The sequence below is a fragment of the Pelodiscus sinensis genome, chromosome 2 (assembly GCF_049634645.1).
Source record: "Pelodiscus sinensis isolate JC-2024 chromosome 2, ASM4963464v1, whole genome shotgun sequence".
NCBI classification, from domain to species: domain Eukaryota; kingdom Metazoa; phylum Chordata; order Testudines; family Trionychidae; genus Pelodiscus; species Pelodiscus sinensis.
In genome coordinates, this window is record NC_134712.1 from 193744541 (window position 1) to 193766633 (window position 22093).

Here is a 22093-nt window from a genome sequence, read left to right on the forward strand (position 1 = left end):
TGGTTGGTTAAGAAGGAAGGGTTTGGAGTGTGTGGGGGGGGATGTTGCTGGACAGGGGTGTGGGAGGGGCTCCAGGGTACAGGCTCTAAAACAGAGCTTGGATCTGGTGGGGGATTGAGAAGGGTTTGGGGTGCTAGATGGGGCGGGGGCAAGCATTCACCTGCAGAGGCCCCTCAAAATAACTCTCTGTCCCTGCTGCTCCTTCAAACAGTCGAGCAAACTCACTCGCACCAAAAGGTAGTACACTCACCTGGCAGCCTGTTCAGCAGCAGGATCTCTTGCTCTCCCTCTTAAATTCCCCTGTCTGCAGCCCCCTGTCCTGACACAAGTATTAAATGACATTTTAGTTTCAGCTTTCATCAAAAAGATTTGTAGTGATTGGATATAACAAGGTGAATGCCAGTAAAAGTTAGGTAGGATCTGATGCTACAGTAGGGAAAGAACAAGCTGAAAATTATTTCAAGTCATCAGGGCCCAATGAAATAGTTCCTTTAGTATTCTAGGATGTGTCTGAGGATATGTCTGAGCCATTAGCAATTATCTTTAAAAAGTAATGGGAGATGGGAGCAAAGTCAGAGGCCTACCAGTATATTTGCCCTTTTTCCAATCTATAAAAAGGAAATAAGAACAACTCAGGGAATTCTAGACTACTCCTCTTAACTTCAGTACCCAGAAAGATAATGAAGCAATAGTTAAGCAGTCAGTTTACAAACACCTAGACCAGTGGTCCCCAACACGGTGCCCAGGGGCGCCAGCGGGGGCATTTCTGTGTGCCCGCCAAGTGCTCGGGGCTGGCCCTGCCCTGGGCACATGGCGCATGCGCGGTGCTGGCCCCAGGCGTGCTGTGCATATGCGGCGCCAGCTCCGGGCGCATGCGCATGGGGAGCGCTGGCCCTGGGCGCTTGGTGAATTGGCCGCCTGTGCTCCGGGCGCGCGGCTATGGGGAGCACCGGCCCCGGGCACGCAGCTAAAGGGGGCGCTGGACCCGGGCACGTGGCAAATTGGCCTCCCCGCCCCGGGGCGCACAGCTACGGGGGGTGCCGGCTCTGGGTGCGCTGCTGTGAGGGGCGCTGGCCCCAGGCTTGCAGCGAATGAGCGGCCCCGCCCATGGCCATGCGGCGCATGGGGTTGCTGGCCCCAAGCACGTGGCTCATGGGGGGTGTGGCATATGCGCGGCCCCATCCCCGGGCACGCAAGTGTTCCCGCCCTCTGGCGCCCGGCGGGCGAACAGCCCCGCCCCCTGGTGCCCGGCAGCTGCAAATGGTTGGGGACCACTGACCTAGACAATAAGTTAACAGTGTGCATCACCTTTATTATTTAAGAACAAATTTTGTCAAACCAACCTAATAGCTTGTTTGTTTTTTTTAATGGGGTAAGAAGCCTTGCGATTAGAGGGGAGGCAGTACATGCAGTATATCTTGTCTTTAGTAAAGTTTTTCTTTTTATATTGTCTCACATGACTTTCACATAAACTAGAGAAATGCAACCAAATGAAGCTACTATAAATTGGGTACATAACTGGCTGGACCCCAAAATTAATTAGCAATGGTTCAAAATCAGATCGGAAAGGTATATCGAGTGGGATCCCACAGGGATCAGTTCTGTTCAATATCGTAATGATTTAGATCCATAGTTCTGAAACTGTGGGTCAGGACCCAAAAATAGGTTGCAGACCCCTTTAAATAGGGTCACTGGGGTGGCTTAGAGTTACTGTAGCTTCAGCCATCGTCAGAAGGACTCAGGATGCAGGCCTCCTGCCTGAGCTTTGCCTTTATCACCACCACCCAGAGTGGTGGGGCTTGGACTGTGGCCTCCCCTCCCTTGAGGCAGTGGGGTTTGTATGGACTCAGGCTTTAGTGTCTCCCCTCCCTCCCTTGGGGTCATCATAATTTTGTTGTCAGAAGGGGGTCATGGTGCAATGAAGTTTGAAAAACCCTTATCTAGACCATCTTGACAGATTCCACAGCCTCCCTTGGTAGTTTATAGTATTCTATAGGAAGATTTTCCTAATGTCCAGTCTAAATTGCTTTTACTGCAATTTAAGACCATTGTTGTCCTGTCCTAAAGGGAACCATTTTTTACCTCCTCTTTGTAACAAACTTTTATGTACTTGAAAATTGTTATGTCTCCCTTCAGTCTTCTTCCTAGACTAAACAAACCCATTTTTTCCCAATCTTCCCTCATAGGTCATGTTTTCTAGACCTTAAATAGTTGCTCTTCTCTGGGCTTCCTATAGTTTGTCAACATCTTTCCTGAACTGTGGCACCCAGAACTGGACACAGTACTCCAGTTGAGGCCTAATCAGCATGAAATAGAGCAGAAGTATTACTTCTCATGTCTTGCTTACAATACTCCTGCTAATACATCCCAGAATTATGATTTTGGGGTGGGTGGGTGGGTGGGTCGGTTTGTTTGTTTGTTTGTAAACTGCTGACTCAAATTTAGCTTGGGATCCACTATGACCCTCAGATCCCTTTCCACAGTGCTCCTTCCTAATCAGTCATTTCAGTTTTCATATGTGTGCCTGATTGTTCCTTCCTAAGTGAAGTACTTTTGTATCAGGGATGTTAAATATCGGTTAATTGAATATTCGAGTAACCGTTTCAAGCCAGGACTGAGCTGGACTGCTGGCCAGCCTGCTAAAAAATTTACTAGCAAGTGGGGGGGAGGTGTGTGAAATGCATGTACTCTATAGCATTAACTTATAAGATTTTGCTTATCGGTGTATTGGCTACACTATTACATCCCTACTTTGTATTTGTCTGTATTGAATTTTAACCTGGACAAACTGGAGAAATGGTCTCATTTTGAATTTTAATCCTGTCCTCCGGAGCACTTGCAACCCCATTCACCAGGTTGGTGTCATCTGTACTGAAGATAATGACAGAGAGTACAAAGTTTGTACAGTGTTTAGCAAAAAGCTCCAAATTATACTAGCCAATGAGACTCAGTCTATTTAGGAAAATTTTAAAAGTATAAATTCAAAATATGATTAAAATTGATAGGAAATATGATTTAAGCAGTTTCCTGATTTAAATCACTTTTTAAATAAATCACCCTCTCCTACAGAAGAAATAGGAAGTATGATATGATATGGTGGTAAAATTTACTACACACTTAACCAAAATACTGAGGGGGGTACACCTGCTCTACATAGATTATTCTGAGACACATTCTTGAAAGGTGCTTTGGTAACGAACACCGGAGTATTGGCTTTAGCTGTAGGATTAGTTTTGCACATATAACTGATCTCAAACTCTTACCAAACTGGATGAGATACTCTAACTTCCCTATTGCATTATTTTAAAAAGTTTGTAGACTAAGTGGAATTTGGTACAAATTAAATTGATAAAGTGACTCTCTTAAAAGCATATAAAACTGCTTGGTGAAGGGATATTAATTTGTAATTTATGGGCTTTACATGCTCTGTTCAACCCAGATTGTAATGAAGAAAATAATCACTAAATGGTTTTAAAGGTGATGTGCAAAGGAAAAAGAAAAAGGGGTTTGAGCTCTCTTTGTAATCTATTCTTCACTTATAAAGACTGCGCAAAAGGCCCTTAAGAAGGAAGGCTTTCCAAATATATACATGAGTGTAATCTTTAAAAATATTTGCAATTTCCAATCTAGTTTTGCTAGCAGATTATTGGAGATTTCGAATGTGAACTCTTTCACCCCTTAACTGAGAGTTTGAGTATTCTCTTTAAGAGATCTCTTTTCTGAAAAGTTTCCTGGTCATTTGAGTTAAAGGTGTAAACAAAGTAAGACACACCTCCGTTGCATAGCTTTTAGCCTTAAAATAAATTAAACTTCATGCCAAAGAATGCATCTGATACCAGGAAGCAAGCATACCCGTTCTGAGAGGTTTTGAAGTTCAGCTGATGCTTCTAAGCCTCTGAGCTGTGGGTGCTATCAAAGATAAACTTATGTAAAGGCTCTTAATAATCATGATTAGGTTAGTTGAAATGCTGAATTTAATGCTGCAATCTACTCTAGTTCTTCTGAGCTCCACAAATTACCTTGGTCAGGTTGTGAAAACTGATCAGTGATTGAGCGTCACTAGTCACTCAGGTGAAAAACTAAAATGCAGTCTTGTTTTGTGAAGCATACTTGGTGATTTGGCTACCCTGCAACACCTTTCTACCATTTCTGAGGGAAATCCCAGTGAGATCCTGGTGCAGATATCTGTTCAACAACATATAATGTCAGGGGTAGCCAGACTTTATTGACCCTGAGTCACAAACTACAATCTTCAGAAGTTCAAAAGCTGGAAGGTGCATGACAAGGCTTGGGGATTCAGCCCTGCTCCTGCTGAACAGGAACACCCTCGGGGGCTAAAGCTCCACGAGCCCTCTTCCTCACTATGTAGAAGCCTCAACCTGCCAGCAGAGGTACTGAGCTCTCTTTTTCCCCTCCACCAACCCAGTTTGAGCTGGAGAATGTTGGAGCGGGATGCAGGGTGAGCTCTGCAAGCCCCACGTTAACTGTAAAAGATATTTATACTTGGGGGACATTAAGTGCCAAAAACTTTAAAATTCTGCAGATTGTACTTGTCAAAATAACTGGCTACATTATTACATCCGTTTCAGTTATTTTTAGAAATTGGTTATAAAATACAGTATGTCAGCAGGTATTTCTGTAACAACAGACACACATAGATATTCCCCCAAGAAGTAGAGAGTTAAGGAAATCCCCATGACAGCCCAGGTCCTGTTTCTCTGTCTCCTGCCCCAGATACCCACACCCCCTCCGTCCTCAGAAGGTAGCTGCAGGGTCCCCAGATACCTGTGCCTCCTCCCCTTCCAGTGCCTAGCCATAGGGGAGCCCCATTTGTCCAGATATGCCCTCTTTCCCCCATACATAAGGAATCCAGAGGGAGAAACAGCCTGATGCTCTGTCCCAGACTTGCATAGAGTTTTCTGTGCGCTGCCCTCTCCTTCTCTTAGGACATGTGGGGAACTGCAGCTGCCAGGAACCAGCTAGCACTCTCTCGCCAGCCGTGTTTTTATGTGTGAGCAGGGATGTGATGAATCCAGTGACCCCTAATTGCATCCCATTTCTGTGGGGGAAAGAAAATTCTGTGTGCACATTAATATCTGCAAAATTCTGCATTGCACAGTGGTGTATCATTCCCTCAGGTGTGGAAAGAGCTGCTTGTGGCTCAGTGGTCATAGGCGGGCCAACATAGTTCTGATGGACTTTACAGATTACTCATTTAATCCCTTACTCAAGGCACTGTACTACTTCACGGTTATAACAGCCTTCCTATAAACTATAATGTTAGCCAGACGTGTTGGTGAAACCCAATCACTAATGGCATATCCTTCTTAGACAGTATTCCAAAGTGTGGTGCTGAAATCACGTACCAGATTACCACTGACCTCTGTCCTGTGGGATGCCCTACCACCCTGTCCTGCTTATGCCATACCCTACAGTCTCCTCCAGTGATGACAGAGGCTACATCTAGACTGCAGCGCTTTTTTGGGATACCAGAGATATCCTGGAAAAGCAATGTGGCGTCTAAGGAACGCGTCTGCTTTTCCAAAAAAATTTTCGGAAAAGTGGACACGCTCTTTTGCCATCCCTGTAAACCTCATTTTACGAGGCATAAGGAATGTCAAAAGAGCAGGTTTTTCTAAAATTTGGCACCATGTAGAAGCTCTTTTTTTGAAAGAAAAGCAAAAAAAAAAAAAAAAAAAAAAAACTTCGCAAGGCCCTCTCTTTGCACATCTAGATTAGTAAGCAGGTTTATACGTTCTATTTCTAACTTTAATTACAAGAATGATACATGCTCACAAATTGAATATACACATTTAGTCAATTATATCTTTAATGATATGTTACACAAAGTATTTTGCATAAATCATGTTTTGAGTCATGATATATTTCCTATACATGAGCATATTTCCATTGTATAATATGGAGGGTAATGTCACAGACTTATCCTGATTTTATTAAAATGTTCATGACATAATGGGGAGCTGCAGGGTCCCAGATCTCCTGTGAGGGTGGCTCAGAGCGTTGTAGGGTCTTCCCTCCCTGCTGACTCTGTCTAGGAGCTCCCAGAGTACCCATTTTGGCTGGTGGCACTTTACCATTTCCAGCCATCACAGGCAGTAGTGGAGGGCAGCTGAGGCTGCCAGGTTCTGTGGGCTGAAGTCACAGAAGTCTCTGAAAGCCATGGAATCTGTGACTTCTGCCACCTCTGACAAAATTGTAGCATCACTTTATGATTACTGTGATTCAGGACGTCTAGTCTGTGTAGCTGTCATAACCTACCTTCTATCGCTGTGCTTTTGGAACCCATGTCTGGGTTACTGCCTCTCATTTCCCTCACTAATTTACAAAGGGCTGGACTGCCCTATGTATCTTCAGCTGTGGCGTGCATGAGGACACAATGCTGAGGTCATAAGGTTTGAAATGGTATGCATGAGTAGCAGAATTGTGATCACATGATAACTACAATTTTTGAAAGCAATTGTTCTTTGCACAGAATACGATAAATACAGGCTAATTCTTATTTATTAAATCTTTAAGGTCCCACCACAGTGGCCTCCTGGGGAGCAAAGGAATTACGTTTTACCTCCGGTAAGGCCGACAGAATATAATGCATGAAATTTCAGCCTTCTTGTCTGAGTGTTGCTTTGCTAGTTTATCAATTGTAATCAAAATCAAACTTTTATTAGTGCAAAATTGCTTTGCAAAGAGTAGACCTCTCTGGATTAAATGCTGATAGTGGTACTCATGACTGGGACTGCTGATTAAGTCTCAGTTTAGGGTTTCATATTTCTGTGGAAGCTCTTAAGGAAGAGTTTCTTGGGAGAACAAAAACAGGTTTCATTTCTTCTTTCCGTGTTCTCCCAGATTAAGCCACAGGAGGGTTCGAAGGCGCTAAAATAACATAATTTAAACAACTCCTTTTCATGGAAAATTAGGGTGTGTCTAGACTACCTAGTTTTGTCGTCAAAAGTGGACTTTTGTTGACAAAACTATACCAGCGTCTACACTACCACTGAGTTCTGTCGACATAACGTCGACAGAACTCAGCAGTTTTGTCGACGCTGGTATACCTCATTTTACGAGGCATAACACCTTCTGTCGTCAGAACTCTGTCGACAGAAGGTGTTATTGCCTGTAACATTGCGTCCAGACTACGGAGTTCTGTCGACAAACCAGCTTGCTTTGTCGACAGAACTCAATGTGTCTGGACGCTCTTTTTCGACGGAAGTTTTGTCGACAGTATCTGTCGACAAAACTTCCGTCGACAAAACGCGGTAGTCTAGACGTACCCTTAGAGGGGATAAAAGCATAGCTTTCCTTTTTTTTTTTTTTTTTTTTTTTTCTCCTTCAAGACCTGTATAACAAAGACATTACTGCTTATTAACTGTTGCAGTTTTTTTCAAAAGGCTCTGATTGTGTTTAATAAAGCAAACGCTTGTCGTATTTCTGAATGTGTGTACAAATTGTTGAATTGAGTTTCTTTCAAACTCTATAGAAATAAGATATATTAGTGTCTCTGCCAGATTCAGTGGACTTGCAGCAATGATTGGAAACCATGTACTCCAAATCCCAAAGAAAGCAACCTTTCATGGCTTTGCACAAGTGACAAAACGTATTTTTTTCACTTATTTTCCCTTTAGAGACTTGTAAGAATTGTATTCTACTTGTATGAAATGTAAAATTCCAATCATTGTCCACATTTAATCCAGATTTACTTTTTTCCATTGGAAGGTCTGACATGAATTCTCTTTAAGGATAATTATTTTAGTGTAATGAATCATTTGTCCATGATTTGAAATTGTGCTGCTTGAGTTTATAGATAGGATGTGTACAGTGGAATTAGATACTTGTGGATGGCCTGTACCAGCCGTCTTGAGCTCGTGAAGCTTGGGTTAAGGAGTTATTTAATTGTATTTGTAGGTGTTGGAACTTGGGCTGGAGTCCGGTGGGGGGAGGCAGACACAGGACATCTACACCGCAATTAAATATCCCCTTGCCCTGAGTTAAGTGAGCCAAAGTCCGATGGTATCAGCCAGCTGCAGGAGTCTTAATTCCTGTGTAGATATAGACTATCTTAGAATTGCTGTGCTTGTTTTTTCTTCCTATGAATGATATTCCTTCAAAGCCATTTCTCACAGCCCCCGTAGGATAAGTGGGGAATTGGAAATGATCATTACTTTCCTACTCTAATGTTTTGAGTTTCAGGGATACACTTCTCTTTAACATCTTATTGCAGGTGTTGGCACCCATCCCCATGTTGAACAGTTACTCACCTGAATTTATATATATTGTCTTGTTTTTGAATGGATCATGTGTACCAAGCTTTTTTGGTATCATACTTATCTAACATATGGGGAGAAATTCCTGTGCTCAACATATTCTTTACTGGGAAAGTTGGTAGATCCTTCAAAATGTGTCTTCCCTGTATTGGAGTTCACCAGAAGCAGAACCAGATGTATGACACTCAGCACTCCGGAAGTGGACAAACCCCTCCATCTCCAGCCAGTTTAAGATAAATAACAGTTTGTGATTAAAGGACGTAACTCTTAACAGGCTCTTAAAAAGCCACTTCTAATTCCATCCCAGTTACTGGCTGGCAAACAAATAATATGCATTAAAAATAGGTGCGGTAGTGTGAGCTGTCTTTCAGAATTATATTGCTTTTGTTCAGTTGATAAGATAAACGGATTTTCTCACTAGAAGAAATACAGCTTTTTGAATGAGATTTTCTTGTTTATTAGTATGTAGTAAGTACCATACATCTTCATAATATAGTGCTTCAGCGTGGCAATGTAATAAACATTTTATAGTTTGGAACAAGAAAAATAAAGCCATTAATTGTAGTAATCTGAACATAGTGAACTAGTACGGAGAACCAGACCTCTTTAGGAAGTACATTTATCATTGATTTGTGTGTAAGGGGCTTCTCAAAGGGATAGTGGCCACAAGGGTGTTGTGGCCATATGAGTAGTCAGCCAGGCTCTCTTCAGTGACTACGGAAGTGTTTCTTGGCTGAAGTTTCAGATACCAGAAAGTTTCTTGTAATGCTTAGTTATAACTTGAGAACTCAGTCTAAAGTAATTCAATAAGTATATCCCATTTTGGTGTCCATGCAAAGTAGGAGATACCGTCACATCTTTTTTTGCCTTTATTTGATAAAAGTCGAACCATGAAATAATTACTACTTCTGTGCAGTATTCTAATGGACTGGCATAGTTTTCCATTTTCACCATGAGACTAGTTGAAGCTCAGTGACCCTAAAGGATTGTGGGCCTCTAATTTGTTGGTGCCTTAAGCACTACCTATCTGTCAGTACCTTGGATCCCCCTCAGCTTGTAAAGCCAGATTCTTTCTGATGGCAAACAGAAACAATACACCTATGCTGTCTTCCAGCTTTTGACCCAGGGTCTGAAGTCTTCTGCTTCAGTTGTGAACACCTTTTCTTCCCTTCTTTTTCCCTCAGATTAGGTAAATTCCCTATTAAAATAACCCTAGACCCTATAATTGGGTCTAACTTCCAGCAATACACCATAAAAATAACCAGTCATTGAACTTGTCTGGAAGGCACAATAGCATGGGCAGTCGGTGAAGGTAGGGCTTGGGGCCCTTGCCCCCAGCCCCACTCTGACCCCAGTCCCTTCTGCTGGGACTCTGCCCCCACAAGAGCCACACTGCTTTCCCACCCCAACCAGAGGGAGGTGAGCTAGTGCCCACACTCACATCACTACGGGGCAGGGAGCGGGCAGGTGTGTGTGGCCCCAGCCTCCTGGGCCCCGGAGCATGAGGAAGGCAAGCACTACAGTAGGCATTCTGGAGGCATTGTGTGGATGGGGCCAGGCTGGCAGTTTGGGAAGGCTGTGCCTTCCTTTGCCTAAGATACCAGCTGCCAACGAGCAATAGATATCCTTGTGCTAACATTTTTCAGTTTTTGAAAATGTAATCCTTTTGTTCTGCATTAGTAATAGGTGAGCACCAGGGACCCAGCAGTTGTGCTTCCAAGCTGCTCCAACAACTCAAATTGTAATAGACCTTGGGATGGAGAGCATCTGTACTTTTATTTCTTAATTGCAACACTTAATTACACAGGCTTATACTTCAATAAACTATCACTGCAGTGAAGTAGAGCCAGAAGTTATCCAAGCAGAATGTTCTGTTCCAGAGCCTGCACAATCATCTGGAAACAGTCCACAAAAGGCAAGTGTTCAACTCTGAAGATGTATATTCTTAAATGTCCCTATATAACCTATTTCCAGGAACTTGTATAGAAGGGGTAGAAAAAGGATGGTAGTTGATAGGGCACAGTCCTGGGATCCTGGAAAACTGGGCTGAGTTTCTGACTTAGTCATAGACTTTGATAGACTTGTCCAGGGTCACAGTCTACCCAGTCCCTCATTTTCACATATGTAAGAGGAGGGTAAATATTTGCTTCAAATAGCGTAAGGTTGTTGGGTATTATGACAGACAAAAGTGTACTGTAAATTAGCATCTATAACCCGCACTCGTGTATAACCTGCACCCATGCATAACCTGTGTTTTTTTCCTGGATGTGTATTTAAAAAAAAGTTTTAGATAACCCACGGACGTGTATTAACCTGCGGGTTATATACGCTACTTCAGGGGTTCCCAAACTTTTTGACACAGGGACCAGTAAATCCATTCACAAACTTTTGGAGGACTGGTAATTTTCATTTGCATATTCATTAATCAAATGATGAATATTCAAATAAGTTGTTTCTGGTCCTCCCCAAGCCCCCAGTGCCAGCTTTAGCAAAGCTTTTGATATGGTCACCCACAATATTCTTGCCAGCAAGTTAAGGAATATGGATTGGATAAATGGACTGTAAGACAGACAGACAGCTGATTAGACCAGTGTTTCCCAAACTTTTTACTTTAGTTGGAACCTTTTCTCCCCCCCCCCCCCCCCCCCGAACTGTTTTTGGCAGCCCAAAAATATAAACACATAAAAACAAACTGAGAAAAATACCAGATATATAATATGTCTGGTATTTTCTCATTAGGTGAGTTTTATTATTATTAGATGTATCAGTTTGTGGTTTCGAACTGCCTGGCTGGTAAATGTGCTCAGGCTGCATGAGTGTGTCTACCAGCCAGACAGTTCGCAACTATTTGAGGGGGTGTGCATGTGTGCGTGCGCACGCAACAATAGAATCCCCAAGACAGACTAACTTGTGCTTTGGCGGGGGGGGGCAGTGCCCCGAGATCTACATATGGCCGGGTCAGTCCCACTCCCCACAGGCCGATTCATTCTTCCCCCTTGCTCTCCCCGCTGCGCCTCTGGCCAGCCCCACTTCCCCCAACCCCCTCCTGGGCATCCAGTTCTCCCCCACTTCTCCTCCCAATCTCCCTTGGCCAGCCCTGCTGCCCGCGTCCAGCCCTCCTTTTGGCAGCCGGTATCGGGCTGCGGCCCATAGTTTGGGAAACGCTGCGCTACTTTAAGGTAATTGCACATACCAGGATAAATTGCATCTTCTGTTAGGTAGCCAACCTGCTGCCAGCGGGGGGAACGTAGAGCGCAGCTCAGGCAAGCTGGCTGGCTGGCCTATGGGAGGGTAGCCGCACTCGTGCCCAGGCTCCGTGCAGCTGTAGCCAGGCGCAACCCACCTTCCTCCAGGCAGGGGGAACGGAGAGCGCAGCTCAGGCTACCCCGCGGACATGTATACCCCATGGGGGGGGGAGTTGTAAAAACGTGTATAACCCATGGGCTATATACGCTAAAAGACGGTAAATCAGCATGAATTCAGCAAACAACTTTGCTTAGCCTCTGGGCTTGACTTACTGTGGGAATCACATGAAACAAGGTACAACTTGTGTTTGTTTTTTTTTAATTGTTACATTGAATTTTATTTTGCTTCTAACATTGGTAGAAACAAAAAACATTGGGCAATATCACACTTGTCTTTCATGCTGAAGTCTCATTTCAGAAAGGGCATCATCTCTCCTTGTTATAGATCTTAAACTTTTGAGACTTAAATTTAACTTGGTATTTAATAAACATCGCTTGCTCATATTGCAAATTGCTAATTTGAGGTCTGGAGTTAGAACACATTTTAGAAAACAAGTAAACTGAAATCTGTCTTTCAGATAATACTGTAAATTCTCAGTCTAGTAACTTCCTTTCAGAAAGAAAAGCTTCATATAACTCAGAACAAAATTGTGTGTAATATGTTGATACTGTGAATATAAACTAGCATTTTTTTAGAATTCAGCTACAGTAGCAGTAAGTGCTTAATAAATATTGACACTAGTCAGTAATCCTGAATGTTTACACTTCACAGTTTAGCATCTAGTCTATAGACATGCTGGTAACAGTGAACTAGTTAATAAACTCAGTATTGTTGTAGATGCATGTTACTGAAAACATGTATTTCAGAAGTCTGTGGACCGAAGCATACAGACAGTGGTATCCTGTCTGTTTAATCCCGAGAACCGTCTGAGAAACACTATTGTATCACAGGAAGACTATTTCAAGGTATGGAATAAAAGCAAACTTTAAAAATTTGACTTTTTTCCCCACAACTAAATACAGTGGTGACAACTCAAATGCCAATAAACTTGTTCCATATTTGCAACTGGACCATATCCATGTCTCGTTCTGACTCTTACTGCAGTTATTTGCTTGCTTTTCTGTAGAGATCTTTGATATAACTATCACGGCGTTATTTGGAAGGTCTTGAATCTTAATTCCTTTTCCCAGAGCCCTGACAATCTTTGACCAACTACTGTTGGCCTTGACTTGAAGGATTTAGATTTAACAGTGCTGTACCACAAACCTGCACAAATACTGCTGTGTAATTCAAACTGGCAATATTTCATACTGTGTGTTTCCGTAACATTTTCCTCCGATGAGAAATAGATGAATCTTGGTCTGTTGGTACCAAACAAGCAGCAGTTTACCCCCTCATCCAGAGGATGACTTGGGTTCTATAAATTATATTCTTCAGAGATGTCATACTGATTTTGAATGTCAGAATACAGTTTTGAATGTCAGAACACAGTTAAGAGTCGTCACTACAATCCTTCCAAACTGTAAAATGGAGGATGATGGCTTGTTCTTAGAATAAGTTCCCTTTCAGGTTGATATTTATTAAGGGCAGGGATACTCAAAAAGAGTCTTGTGAGCTACATGTGACTCTTTCATGTGTCTCCTGTGCCTCTTGCAGCACATATTAAAACACTGTGGGTATGTCTACACTACAAAGTTAATTCGAACTAACGGACGTTAGTTCGAATTAACTTTGATAGGTGCTACACAGCGCTCCGCTAGTTCGAACTTAATTCGAACTAGCGGAGCGCTTAGTTCGAACTAGGTAAACCTCATTCTACGAGGACTAAGCCTAGTTCAAACTCACTAGTTCGAATTAAGGGGTTTGTAACCCCTTAATTCGAACTAGTGGGAGGCTAACCCTCCCCAGCTTTCCCTGGTGGCCACTCTGGCCAACACCAGGGAAACTCTATTCCCCCCCTTCCGGCCCCGGACCCTTTAAAGGGGCACGGGCTGGCTACGATGCCCGTGCCAGGTGCAAGCCTGCCAGCACCCAGCTAGCAGACCCTGCACCTGGCACGGCTCGAGCCAGTCACCCGATGTCCCCCAGCCCTCCCCATCTTCCCGGGACCAGGCTGGCGGTTCCCGGGAGCTTGCCCGGGACCGCAAGAGGCGGGCACCCGCCTGGTCTAGTGCGGACATCGTGGACCTTGTCCACGACCTCCGCACTAGGCACAGGAAAGTGGCCGTCTAGGGCAGGAGAGCTGCCAGCCTGGCCACCCAAGAGCAGGTGTGCATGAAAATCAAGGTGGTCCACTGAGACCCCCGACCCTGAGCCCTGAGCTTACAATGGCCGTCCTGGGTCAGACCAAAGGTCCATCTAGCCCAGAAGCCTGTCTGCCGACAGCGGCCAACCCTAGGGACCCTGGAGGGGATGGACCGAAGACAGTGACCAAGCCATTTGTCTCGTGCCATCCCTCTCCAGCCTTCCACAAACTTTGGGCAGGGACACCACTCCTACCCCCTGGCTAAGACTACTCCATGGACCCAACCTCCATGACTTTATCTCACTTCTCTTTAAACTCTGTTCTAGTTCTAGCCTTCAAAGCCTCCTGCAGCAAGGAGTTCCACAGGTTGACTCTTTGCTTTGTGAAGAACAACTTTCTGTTACTAGTTTGAAGCCTGCTACCCATTCCTTTCCTTTGGTGTCCTCTAGTCCTTCTATTATGGGAACTAATGGAGAACTTTTCTTGATGCACCCTCTCCACCCCACTCATGCTTTTATAGACCTCTATCCTATCCCCCCCTCAGTCTCCTCTTTTCTAAACTGAAAAGTCCCAATCTCTTTAGCCTCTCTTCATATGGGACCTGTTCCAAACCTCTTATCATTGTAGTTGCCCTCCCCTCTCCCACCCTCTCTCTTCCCCTCTCCCACCTCCTTTTCCCAGTCTCCCCCAGTTTTGTTCAATAAAGAGAGATTCTATTTTTGACCACACGTTTTCTTTATTTTGTACATCAGGAAGTGGGCTAGGGAAGGGTAAGTGGAAGAAGGTGAGGGAGGAATGGGGTACGAGCCCCCAATGGGGAAGACTGGGCTGGCTCTGCGGGCTTCTGGGGGTGGAAGCTCTCCTGCAGCCCCCCAACTGCCCCCTCTTCCCAGATGGCAGCCTGCGGCAAGTGCAGCCGGTCTGATGGCCGAGTGCTGTGATGTGCCCAGTGTGGGCCCTCAGGGCACTCCAAGCCAGGACTGCTTTGCAAGCTGGGCACCCCTGAGAACTGTCTGTCCGGGGTGGGGTTTGGGTCCCTTTAAGCGCAGCCCTCGGCTAGCCTGAGACAGCAGCTCCACAGTCCTCATCTGATGCCCTGCCGGCACTGCTTCCGGCCATCCTTAACCCCGGTTCAGGGTCCACTTAATGTGGACATGCTAGTTCGAATTCTAATTCAAACTAGTTTTTAGTTCTAGATGCGTTAGTTCGAATTAGCTTAGTTCGAATTAACTAATTCGAACGAAGTTAGTTCGAATTAGCGCTGTAGTGTAGACATACCCTGTGATTTAATTATTAACCCATTTATCTTATTAATCAGGATGCTTTTACTGTGTTGCTAATCAATTGCATTTGATAAAGTAATATTTATATTTTGATTTGATAATACTTTTATATATAAACTCAATATTTCCCTAGTTTAAATATAAATATATAGTATTATAGTAAATCCAAAAATGAATTCACACTGTGTCTTTTGGGTCACTCCTGAACCACTGAGGTTTGAGTATCACTGCTTTAAAATCACAAATCTGTGTTTGGACTAATTGCAACTTGTAACCACAGTGTTTTACATGAGCGTTTCCTGGTATCTTCTGATTAAATTCTCCATTAGGCTCTTTAAGGCTGTCTTTTTCTGAATCTGTGAAGTAAAAAGCTTTGTTAAAATTTGCATTTTTAGAACATGGGATTTTGAAGGAGTAAAAGTGTAAATATATAAAGCAGAAATATATTTTACAACTTACATTACTTCATTCTGTTGTAATATCTAGCAATATTGTTACCTTTTCGGTGATTTAAAACTATTTTTCTTTCTCCTCCTTCCCCACAGGAGAAAAGAGTGCATCACTTTAGAAGAAGTAGGGCAGTGCTTAAAAGTGTTTAACCAATGACACTGAAGATTTAAAGTGCCTGTATTCCATTGTTTTGGGATGTTATTGAAAATTAATGTTCAGTATAGCAAGGTGTGCTGTACAATTATGTAATCTTAAGGAAAAAGTTACTTCAAGTTGAAGTTGTTCACATTTGTTTATCTGTTCCTAGATCATTTTGTTTCTAGCATTTTAAGATTATGATAGACTAGAAAGTTTCAGTGTTACATTATTTGGGTTTTATGTATGCCCTTTCACTTGATGCTAGAATATGTTAAAAGATTTTTAAGGAGTTTGCATGAAAAAATTACTCTTGATTTAATTTGTAAATGTGTGAATTTTCTTCTGGGCTTTAAGGTACAGTTTGTATGTTGCACTTGTTTTCTCTAAAACACATCTTAAATGCCTAACAAGTTTAGCTCATAATTCGAAAGTTGAACTAGAAATTTGCCCAAGAGGTAGTTTTTAAACTGCGTTTCTTAATCAGTGGAACAGAAGACATCAAGTTGTAACTCAGTTGAAGCCCTTCAAGTCTGTACCTAGTGTTATAGTGCTGGTTCTCTACAAATAATCCAATCAATGGGGATTACATTTATTAGTTACAATTTATGCACCTGAAGTCTGAGTATCACTATCAGTTTGATTGGTAAAAGTAATTAAGAGAATTCTAAAATTCCGAAATCTAATTTAAAGAAAAACCCAAGAACAGAAAAAGCTACATTAACTAGTCAGTGGGTTACACTTTTTTTAGTGAGCAAATTTTAGCAATACCTGTATCTTAAAATTGTGGGAAAACATTGACATTGGAATAACCTTATGTTATATCACACAAAATGTTAATCAAAGGATTTTGTAAGGAAATGTGTTTTATAATAATTATGTAGATTTTAGAGTTTTCATATTTGAAAAAAAAAACAATAAATTTTTTTGTTGGAGTTGGCTTCCTAATGGAGATGCTAATTACAGTATTGAAGCTATTGACATAGGTGTTAAATTTTGCCTTTCTAGATGTTGCTGTATTCTCCTAGCAACTATTTGTTGTAGTACTTGTGCTATAGTCAACATTACACTCAGTTGGTAATAACTGGATGTTGCTTAACAAATGTAGCTAAAAACATCCGCTACAGATCAAGATAAAGAGTTTGTATAGTGAATTCATTTGAGACTGTAGTATAGTACTTGCTTTTTGAGAAGGGGTGGGCAATAAAAAACGATGGCCTACTTCCTGCTACCCTCATTGGCTGCAAACAGTGATCCACAGCCAACAAGAACTGTGATCGCCCGATAGCTGCAGAGGTACAGATAATTATAGAGTTGGGGGCCCATCGGGGACTAACCCTGTGGACCAGAGCTGGCTCATGGGCTGGAATTTGTCCACCCCTGTTTTAGACCAGAGTTGAGCTTCAGAGAAGGTGCCCTAATCCTGTAAAAAGGGACTAAGGTCCACAAAGTGAGCAAATTCTAAAATTATACTGGCTCCTAAAAGTAAATCCTATCCAGTGTTGCTCAGGTTTATATGAACCCAAAACTATTGTAATTTCTATTTCCCCTTCTCCAGATGGTTTCAGAAGTAAATTGATGGGAACACAGTTCTTCCCTTTTATAATGATTGCTACAACTGTCAGTGCTAGTACCATTCAACAAGTTCATTTTGCATCTACAGTACAGATAAAAATTAACAGTAGTGTACAACAATCCAGATATAGTTACCCAAAGTCTGAGATGGTGTGAAACAATCAGCAGGCAGGCTTTTGATAGCCAGCCTTCCTCCCGTCCATTTGGGATGTCAGCCTCCAAGCTAGTAGAAAAAACATTTCCAATTTGAACACTGTGACTTACCTTTCGATAGGTTGCTTAAAACAAAGCGCATAACCCATAGTAACCTCTTACAAATTAACTGTTTTCCTAATATCAAGGAAACAACCCCTGGTTATAACAGCCACAAAAAGTCAATCAGGAACACTTAGATCCATGGTTAGCTATCCGCACTTCCATCTATTCTCATTATTCTTCCAGGTCTATTTTTATCAGTATACTGCAGCTACACATATGCATAATGGAGAGTTGCTATTCCTGACTGTTGTGTTCTCATTTCTAGTTAGGGATGCCTAAGTGCAATGTTCCTTCTAATCTCTTCCATCCATGTGCTGATTTTTTTTCCATGCATGTGCGAAATACGTGTTTAATGTGCACCATGGCATGTGCACATTTGCACAATCAGTAGAAACAACAAATCTAGCTGTGTGCGCTCTGCTACTCAACTGGGCAGCGTTTGAATCTCCTGAGCTGCCACACAAGTACACAACTTTAAAGGAACATCGTCTGAGAGAACAAAATGGATGCAATTTTGCCAAGTCAGTTTCTTTCATAAAGCCAGCAGTCAGTTGTCATAGCCCAGCATGAAGTGGAGAGGTAACTTATGTTCTTCAAGACATGTTGCTCATGTCCATTCCATATAGGTGTGTACGCGTGCTGTGTGCATGCATTGTTGGAAGATTTTTCCTGTAGCAGTACCCATTTGGCCAGCAGGGGAGCCCCCTGGAGTGACACCGGAATATACCCCTGCTGGCCCTGCACCCCCTCAGTTCTTTTTTTATTGCTCCTGAGGTGAGTTGCAACATGCTCTTGCTCTGCAAGTGCCTCTTTAGCAGTTCTTCTCATTGTTTTAGTAGTTAAACAGTTCTCAGTTCATTATTCTTATCTAAGTTTTTATTAGCTGTTAAGTGTTGTTCTTAGTTTTAAGTGCTCAGGCGCAGGGCTCACGTCACAACCCCAGTGCACCTGGCGGGGCGGGCCCGGGCCCCGGCCCCACGGCTTCAAGCCTTGTGAGAAGTGTCAGAAGCCTATGCCCTGCAGCACAGCTTGCCTTAAGTGCCTGGGAGAGGCCCACTTCTTCGAGGCCTGGAAGATCTGCAAAGGCCTTCTAGCCGCGTACCAAGTGGGAAAGAGCATCTCGCTTGAAAATTATCCGATCCGGTACTGGCAACCCAGAGCGCACCGGCGTTGATGCACAAAGCATCTAGCCATTCTAGTGTCTTCCCAGCACCGCTCAGGCCTCGGCACTGGTCGCAGTCCCTGGTGCCTAAGAAGAAGAGAAGACCTTTTAGGGACAGTTCTCCTTCAAAGCATGTGCACTCCGTGTGCTCTCAAGTGGAGCATGTGGCACCAATGGGCACGGCACCAGGACCTCCGCAGTCAGATTGGCACTGCTCGAGTCCGTACCATGAGGCCAGCCCAGCAGAGGGCTTTCTATAGCCCTCCACTCTGGATACCTTTGAGGCAGCAAGAGAGCTAATTGAGCTGACCTCTTCCCCTACCTCGGCACAAGACCCAGCCAAGGAGCAAGGATCTAGATGGCACTGCCCCACAGCCTCAGCACTCTGGCACAGGATGCTAGAGGGTCCCATCGTCCTGCCCTGGTGCCAATAACCTCGACCCCAGTCCCGGGCACACCATTGACTCCACCCTCAACACTGGCTGTAGTCCCCACCCCTTCTCATGCACTGACCCTGGCACCGACACCAGCATCAGCACCGATATAGGGGCATAGGGTGGCACTGGCTGCAGCACTGGATCCTGCAGCCACTGGCCCTTTTCCTTTGGGCACATTAGTATTGTTGCCAGCCATCCCTCCGTTTAATACATTTAAAAAGAAGTAGTACAGCGGGGAGACTTTATGCAAGCCGAGACAGCTGATTCTCAGCTCACGCTGCACTGCAGCCTTTTTACATTTAAGACTGGTGCGCAGCGGGGGGACCTGGTGCAAGCCGGGAATCAGTTGACCCAGCTCGCATTGAATCCCCCCTGCTGTGCTTTAGCCTTGTATTAAGAGCCTGCTGACTCTTAAAGGCTGTTCACAGTAGTGATGGACGGCAGAATAAGGAACAGTGGTCTCAAGTTGTGGTGGGAGAGGTCCAGGTTGGATATTAAGAAAAACTATTTCACTAGGAGGGTGGTGAAGCGCTGGAATGGGTTACCTAGGGAAGTAGTGGAGTCTCCATCCCTAGAGGTGTTTAAGTCTCGGCTTGACAAAGCCCTGGCTGGGTTGACTTAATTGGGATTGGTACTGCCTGGGGAAGGGGGCTGGACTTGATGACCTCCTGAGGTCTCTTGCAGCTCTATGGTTCTATGATTCTATGAAAAGGCAGAGCCGCAGTAGGGTTAGCTCCCAGGGCCAGGAGCTAATCCTGCTGCAGCTCCCCTGCTTATCGACTAGTCGATAGAAAATCCATTGACTAGTTGATTAAGCTAAATTTAACATCCCTGTGCATAAAACTGACTTTCCTCTTTCAAAAGTTCTGCAACTACTGCTTATCATCCCAGACTTGCATGGCAGTGTGATCTCACCTCTTAGTGCTTCTTTCCCAAGCCCAAAAGCTACATTCCACTAAGGTCAGCACCTCCATGAATGCCATAAGCAATCTCATGTAGTATGTACAATGTATAGAAAGCTCAGTGTCTGACTCCTCATTGTCACTTTGCAGCTTAAGGAATAACTAAACTGCAATTCGTGACATGTTAGTCTAATCAGCAGTTTCTTCAACACTTCATGATCCATTCCCACAGACTGAGGAGGCAAAGTGCATAGCACAAAAGCCATCACATGCAAACAGCAGTACAAGAGTTACTGGGATGCAAAGCGCTGCACCCTAGGGCATTGGGACACAGCCCAAGATTCCCCACAACTGACCTGCCACCTTCCCACAAGCTTCAGCAACTGAAGAGAAAGACAGGTGCCCAGAGTGGGCTGCTCCTTATGCCACTGCAAGTGTTGCTAGTGTGGTCATGCTGCTGTGCTGGCAGCTGACAGTGTGGACACACAACAGGAGTTTCACTGCTGCGATCTGTGAGCAGCATTATAGCTGACAACGCTTTACATCTTCCCATGTAGACAAAGCCGCTGTCTTAATATTACTCTACACTTTGATTTTTTTTGTATAGTGCTAACTTTTCAGTGTAGTCCATACTATATGTATTAAAAATGGATTGATCTGAAAATAATTAATTGTAAATGGATTTCTATATGGGAGTGTTTCTTGTGTGTTCTCTTAGGGTATGTCTACACTACGGCGTAAGGTTGAATTTAGATACACAACTTCAGCTATGTTAATTGCGTAGCTGAAGTCTTAAGTACCTCAACTCGACTTTTGGCGCTGTCCACACTGCAGGAAGTTAAAGGGAAAGTGTTCTCCCTTCGACTTCCCTTACTGCTCATGGAAACAGGACTATCAGCATCGACCAGAGTGTCCCTCAGTTCAAATGAGCATGTCTTCACTGGACCTGCTGATTCAAATTCTGGAAGATCAACAATCTTCTCTTTAGTGTAGACCTACCCGTAGCTATCTGCTCTTGGTCCTGTGCTATTTACTATCTCATCCAAGATCTGAAAGAAGCAATCATTGCTATTACAATTTTTCACATGCAAATTTTAGTGATAATCAACAAAGACAGGTCAGCTATTAATGATCCAGAGTACCCTTTGGTCTGGAGGTTCTTAATTGAATATATGCAGTCCTACACTTGGATGCAAGATGACATACAATATGGAAGATACCATTAAAAAACAACAAATGGTCTGTTAGTCTAAAGTGCTAACAAACCATGTAGATGGTATCATGAGCTTTTGTGGGAACAGCCCACTTCTGCAGATGACCGGAGTTTGGAAGATAGCATCCTTGAGTACAGTAGCAATGAAAATGATTTGGGGATGATGGTAAGTAAGCAGCGGAACACAAGATCCCATTGTGTGCCATAGCCAAGAGGGCTCACGTGATACATAGAGGTGTAATCTGGGCAGAACAAGTAGGAGACTGGGAGAATAGAGGCAGCATTAATTGCATTTTGTATTACCGAGTCTATATAATTGAAAAACTGTCCAGTGAGCATGTCCAAAATGATGTTGAAAGTTAGAGAGGTTTTGTGATGCAAGAATGACTTGAGGTCTGGGAAACAAGGCTGATAAGTAAGAGACAAGAAGTTCAGTCTGTTTTGCTCAAAAGAAGACTGAGGTTAAACTGAGCTATTTGCAACTTTCACGGAGAAGAGATTTCTGGGAGTAAATAGCTCTTTAATCCAATAGAAAAGGGTGACATGAGATTCTCTGTTTGGAAGCTGAAGCTAGACAAACTTAGGTTAGTAGTGTGTGTTTTTGACAGAATGATTAATTGTTGGAACAATTTGCCTAGGTATATGGTGGATTCTCTTATCAGTTGAACTCTTTAAGAACCATTTAATGGGAAGTGATTGTCTAGGAAGGAGTACTACAGAAAGGGATCTAGGGGTCATAGACAAGCTAAATATGAGTCAACAGTGTGACACTTTGCAAAAAAAAAAAAAAAAAAAAAGCATGACTGGAATGCATTAACAGGAGCGTTGGAAGTAAAATACAAGAAGTCATTCTCTGCTCCACTCTGCACTGATTAGGCCTCAGTTGGATTATTGTGTCTATTTCTGGG

General features: G+C 43.4%; 1 protein-coding gene across 3 annotated transcripts in view; it reads left to right on the forward strand.

Annotated features, from left to right (window-relative positions):
• DAZL (deleted in azoospermia like) overlaps positions 1 to 16573 on the forward strand; it is a 33876-nt gene extending 17303 nt beyond the window's left edge. For 2 of the 3 annotated variants that reach the window (XM_075919810.1, XM_075919812.1), the window contains 4 exons: positions 6538 to 6588; positions 10087 to 10194; positions 12392 to 12490; positions 15599 to 16573. In XM_075919810.1, coding sequence (XP_075775925.1) covers positions 6538 to 6588; positions 10087 to 10194; positions 12392 to 12490; positions 15599 to 15652 — 312 coding nt within the window. In that variant the 3' untranslated portion in view covers positions 15653 to 16573. Of the gene's footprint in view, positions 1 to 6537; positions 6589 to 10086; positions 10195 to 12362; positions 12491 to 15598 lie in introns of all 3 variants that reach the window. The other variant, XM_075919811.1, reaches the window with a different exon arrangement.
• Positions 16574 to 22093: the final 5520 nt, after the last annotated feature.